This window comes from Hemiscyllium ocellatum, chromosome 15 (assembly GCF_020745735.1).
Source record: "Hemiscyllium ocellatum isolate sHemOce1 chromosome 15, sHemOce1.pat.X.cur, whole genome shotgun sequence".
Taxonomy (NCBI): Eukaryota; Metazoa; Chordata; class Chondrichthyes; order Orectolobiformes; family Hemiscylliidae; genus Hemiscyllium; species Hemiscyllium ocellatum.
Window position 1 is genome coordinate 9975024 of NC_083415.1, and position 5642 is coordinate 9980665.

At 44.4% G+C, this 5642-nt stretch overlaps 1 protein-coding gene across 1 annotated transcript in view; it reads right to left on the minus strand.

The window, feature by feature from the left end:
• ddx27 (DEAD (Asp-Glu-Ala-Asp) box polypeptide 27) overlaps positions 1 to 1067 on the minus strand; it is a 46985-nt gene extending 45918 nt beyond the window's left edge. Inside the window, exon 1 of the mRNA XM_060836263.1 lies at positions 765 to 1067. Within this exon, the coding sequence (XP_060692246.1) occupies positions 765 to 1040 (276 nt within the window). The 5' untranslated portion in view covers positions 1041 to 1067. The remainder of the gene's footprint in view (positions 1 to 764) is intronic.
• Between the last annotated feature and the right edge of the window lie 4575 nt (positions 1068 to 5642).

Sequence of the window (5642 nt, forward strand, 5' to 3'; positions counted from 1 at the left end):
GAGCAGGGGAGGGGGGGGGGAGAGAGCGAGCAGGGGAGGGGGGGGAGAGAGCGAGCAGGGGAGGGGGGGGAGAGAGCGAGCAGGGGAGGGGGGGGAGAGAGCGAGCAGGGGAGGGGGGGGAGAGAGCGAGCAGGGGAGGGGGGGGAGAGAGCGAGCAGGGGAGGGGGGGGAGAGAGCGAGCAGGGGAGGGGGGGGAGAGAGCGAGCAGGGGAGGGGGGGGAGAGAGCGAGCAGGGGAGGGGGGGAGAGAGCGAGCAGGGGAGGGGGGGGAGAGAGCGAGCAGGGGAGGGGGGGGAGAGAGCGAGCAGGGGAGGGGGGGGAGAGAGCGAGCAGGGGAGGGGGGGGAGAGAGCGAGCAGGGGAGGGGGGGGAGAGAGCGAGCAGGGGAGGGGGGGGAGAGAGCGAGCAGGGGAGGGGGGGGAGAGAGCGAGCAGGGGAGGGGGGGGAGAGAGCGAGCAGGGGAGGGGAGAGAGAGCAGGGGGGGGGGGAGAGAGAGAGCAGGGGAGGGGGAGAGAGAGCAGGGGAGGGGGGGAGAGAGAGCAGGGGAGGGGGGGAGAGAGCAGGGGAGGGGGGAGAGAGAGCGAGCGGGGGGGGGTGGAAGTGGTGGGGGGGTGGAAGTGGGGAGGGAGGAGAGGGGAGTGGGGGGGAATGGGGGGAGGGAGTGGGGGGGAGAGCGGGGGGAGTGAAGGCGGTTGGGGGATGAGCGTGTCCACTCTGAACCCGTGCTGTGTCCCTCAGTGACCAGCGGGGCCACTGTCGGACTCACCTCTCCCTCAGAGCCCGTCTCCTCCGCCTCATCCTCCGGAACCTCCTCCTCATCCCCAATCGTCCCGATTAAATCCAGAGCAGCCATGGAGCCCCCACACAAACAATTATCAGGAACCGGCACGTGCGGGGGGAACTGCAGCCTGCGGGGAGACGCGTCCGTCACCAAAACCCGTCCACAGGAGCAGCGGTGCCAGGAACAAACAATCCGCCCAACAATCGTTCCGGGCAATGAGAGTGAAAACTCAGTTAGACAATAGGTGCAGGAGTTGGCCATTCTGCTCTTCGAGCCTGCACCACCATTCATTATGCTCATGGCTGATCATCCTCAATCAATTGAGACCCAGGGCGACTGCCAGATTCATTTCAAACCCTTAGACCACACATTTTCGATTTTTTTTGTGAGAAAATGTTCATGTTAAAAAGCAAAACACTTAGCATTTACCTCCCTCCTGCAAAAGTCATACTTTTTATTTAAAAACTCTATTCTATTCCAGAAATACGCTGACTCTTTTGTCCAGATACCATTTTATAGAAGCTCGGTCAGGCTTTACCTAGAGAACTGTACGCAGTTTTGGTCTCCTTATCTCAGGAAAGCTCATACTGCCATAGAGGGAGTGCTAGAAATATTCAGCAGACTTGTCCATGAGATGGCAGTATTGTTATACTAACAATTGTTCTAGAAAAACTGGATTTACATTCACCAGAGTTTTCAAGAGTGAGATACAATGTCATTGAAACTTGTAAAATAATTTAAAGGATAGTGTAGAAAAAATGTTTTCCTGGTTGGAGAGTCAAAACCAAGGGGAAAAATTTAGAAAATAACAGATTTCCATTTAGGACAAAGATAAGGAGAATTATTTTACTCAGAGTGTTGTGAATCTTTGGAAACTATTTCCACAGAGTGTTCTGGAGGCTCAGTAGTTAGATACGTTTAGAGGTAGATAGATTTCAGGGTGCCAATGATGTAAAGGATTATGGGGCAGAGGCACTAAAGTTTTCAATCAGCACTGATTATATTAAATTGTGCAGCAGACTTGAAGAAAGGTTGAATAGCCTACTTCTGTTCTGATGAACCTATAGTGAGTGTTGGTGGATCTGCATTCAACAGGCTAACAGGGGTGTGTCCATCATGACTTGTGCCTTGTAGAGTGTAGTTAAAAATCACATAACACCAATAATCCAACAGGTTTATTTGCAAGCACTAGCTTTCGGAGCTCTGCTCCATAATCAGATAGCTGTGGAACAGGATCATAAGATACAGAATTTATAGCAAAAGATTGCAATGTCATACAGCTGAAATGATATATTGAACAAACCTAGGTTGCTGTTAAGTCTTTCATCTTTTGGAATGGGTTGCAGGTTTTGATTCATTAATGTGCAAATCGCAGAATTTCTTTTAAGTTACATTCTCGAGATAACTTAAGGTTGTCTCTGCTCAGACAATATGTTAAAGGTGTAAGGTTAGAGTCTGTCTGTATCCCAATCTTGAGTTAGACTGGTTCTATTTCCAAAGTAGGAATTCATAAAATATTACATGGATTGACTGCAGATTGTGTGCTTTTAAGCAAAATAAAACATATCTGCAAATTCAAATTCACCCTATAGTCTTATGTGTGTGTGCATGCATGAGAGTGTGAGTGAGTGCATGTGCAAGAGTGTGTGTTTGCATGTGCATGCTTGCTAAAGTTTGTTGTGAGTGTGATGGAGTATATGCCTGTGAAAGGGTGTGTGTGGGTGAGTGTGTGGTGTGTGTATGAGAGTGGGTCTGCATACAAACCAGGTGCATAAAGGCCTGGGCAACTGCTCTGCCCAGGATCGTATGAAATTACCCAAGGTTGTATGCACAGCCCAGACCATCACGGAAGCCAACCTCCCATCCTTGGACTCCATTTGGACATCTTGTTGCTGCTGAAAGGCTGCCAACATCATTAAAGACCCATCCCATCCTGGAAATGCTCTCCTCTAACCTCTTCCATCAGGCAGAAGGTACAGAAGCTTGAACACATGGATAGGTTCAAGAGCAGCTTTTTTCCTGCTGTTATTAGACTGATGAATGGACTCTCAAACTTCAAATATTATTGATTGTTAATGTTTATCTTGCCTCTTGCACTTCCTGTGCAATGTAACCTGTATGCCTCACTCTGTGTCCAAGGCTTTTCCCACCCTATGATCTGTCTATATTGCTGATAAACAAAGCTTTTCACTATACCTAGGTACACATGACAATAAATAAATAAGCAACAGTACTGGTCTAAATGGGTATGTACAAACAACTCTTTTCCTCTTTTTTTGAAATGTTGTCCAAACATTGCAAATTGTCCAAAAACATTGGCATGTTAGGTTCTTTTCCTGAGGTTTCACACGAGAGACAATTCGCACACACTAACTTCTGCAAACAGTAAAGTTTATTAAAGCCTGTACAGGCTAGGTGACTCGCTTGGACTCTCCTTGGAGGCATGTGAAGTCAGGTCAAAAGAGGCCATGAACAAAGGAAACACATTGCCTTTATACAGGTCAGTTGGTAATGCTCACAGATACTCTAGCCACCCCGCCACCAACCAACCCCACCCCCATAATTACGTTACCCCATTTACTATAATAGGATGAGGTCACCGACAGAAATAATAGTAAATGTAGATGCCCTAATCCTGGTAAATCATTATTCAAACAATTTCCTGACTCAGTGATTCCCCCCAGATAATGCAGGTGTGACATTCATAGCCATCCCCCGAAGTTAGGTAAGTATTTCTGAATGGAAGGGTGAATGATAGTTTAATTTGAGAATAGTAGGGGAAGGATCTGAATAATAGTTTAATAGGGGAGTAGTAGCAAATGACTGTCTATGGTGTGGGAGTCATCCACATTCCTGCATTAATGTTGTCCCACCCACTTCCAGGATGTTCAGCTCGTGCAGTTTAACCCTTTAATATTAATGTCCAGGGAGACAGTGAAACTTAATCTTTTAACATTACAATGAGTGAACCCTCAGAAAATTTTCTCACTATTTCACGTGGGTCTTCCAAAGTCTCTTGCCTTATAAGTTGTCATGCTTCTATGATCTTTCAGTGATTTATTTATGAAACACTATTATAAAACATTTGTTGAAAAGCTTCACTTTTATAATGAGCTGTTATAATAACCATTATTAACTAATGAATAATTCACTAACATTAAATTTCACTCTACTTTCACACACTAATGTAATTTCAACAGCACCTTAATGAGATAACATAAGAAGTCCACAGCTTTCTAGTCTGGTTTTTTAATATCTACCAATCATATTTCCATACTTGCCAAGACCTTGTCTGACCACAGCCCCTTTCTGGTCTAGGTACACCTGTCATCACTTAGGAATTATAATTTCATTCGCTTTATTTCTAGAGAAACAAAACCTTAAGCAGTTTCCAGCAAAACAAATTTTGAAACAATCTTAATCCTTTATTCAAATGGAATAAAAACATACACACACACACACACACACACACACACACAAACAAACAAACCCAAACACTAGGCATCATGCTAAATTTTTAACAGTGCGGTCAGGGATCTTTGCTTTTGTTGTATCCAGTACACTCAGTTGTCTTTTTTTGATATAGTCAATCTCATTGGCTGAAGGCTGGTATCTATGTAGCTTGTGATCTCAAGAGGAGGCTGAAGTAGATTATTGATGTCATTTCTGGCTGTGAATGCTTTCGCCTTTTAATTTAAATTAATGGTGGGCCCTACAATCATTGAAGATGGGGGTACTCATGGAGATTCCTTTGTCCTCCACCATTGATAACTGGATGTGAAAAAACTGCAATGCTTCGATTTGATCTGTTAGGAGTAAGAACCTAGGAGTTAGAATAATGACCTCTTTGCATTGTCTATAAACATGTCATTTCCACTGTTTGATGCAGCAGCAACAGTACTGCATGTTAAGTTAGCATCTTGCTTTTAAGATATACTTGGTCCCACTTCCACATTCCTCACTGAACGATTAATCGTCTCCTGGCTTGATGGTAAAGCGATGCATTTTACAGGTGAGATTGTTGTTGAATAAATTCTGCTGCTCCCAATGACCCACATTGTCTCCTGGATATGCAGCTTAGAGCTGTTTGATCTATTTCGAACCTATCCTATTTAGGTCAATGGTATCGGATCTGAGGCTGGAACCACTTTCGAAGGAACAAGCTGGGTTCTGAGGATGGATAAGCCTGGGTTACTAAATGCTCCCAATCCTTTTAAAAAGTACAAATGCCTTGAAGCACCATCCACCAACACCATATGGAGTTAGGATTCTCAAATCACTCTCAGATGAGTCCCAGTAAATTATTCAAGTCCTAATTACCCACCAGGTACATTTTGGCAACAATAGCTAGACTTGTCAGTGATGTCCATATTTTGGGAATAAATTTAAAATCTCTGTGCTGTCAGCCAAGATTGGCTAAGATATCACAATTTAAGGAGTGAAACTGGGAATTCCAGTTTTTTTGTCAAAGACTTTACTTCTTCCAGAATGATTAGGAAAACTAAAAGACAATAACAGAAACTGCTGGAAAAGCTCAGCTGGTCTGGCAGCATCTGAATTCGGAGAGTCACTTAACCTGAAATGTTAACCTGATTTCTCTCCATCGGTACTTCTGAGCTTTTCCAGCAATTTCTACTTTTGTCTCCAATTTACAGCATCCACAGTCCTTTCCGTTTTTATTTCAGAAAACTGAAACACTGCCTTATTTTGCCATTCAGTCAGAATTGTAACTATAAGTGATCAAGCATTAATGTCACACATGGTTTATACAGTTGCAAATTATTATATAAAGCCACAAATAAGACTCCACTTTCTGTAGACCAAGTGCATGTAAAACAAAGATAGTTATGAAAAGGATCAGCA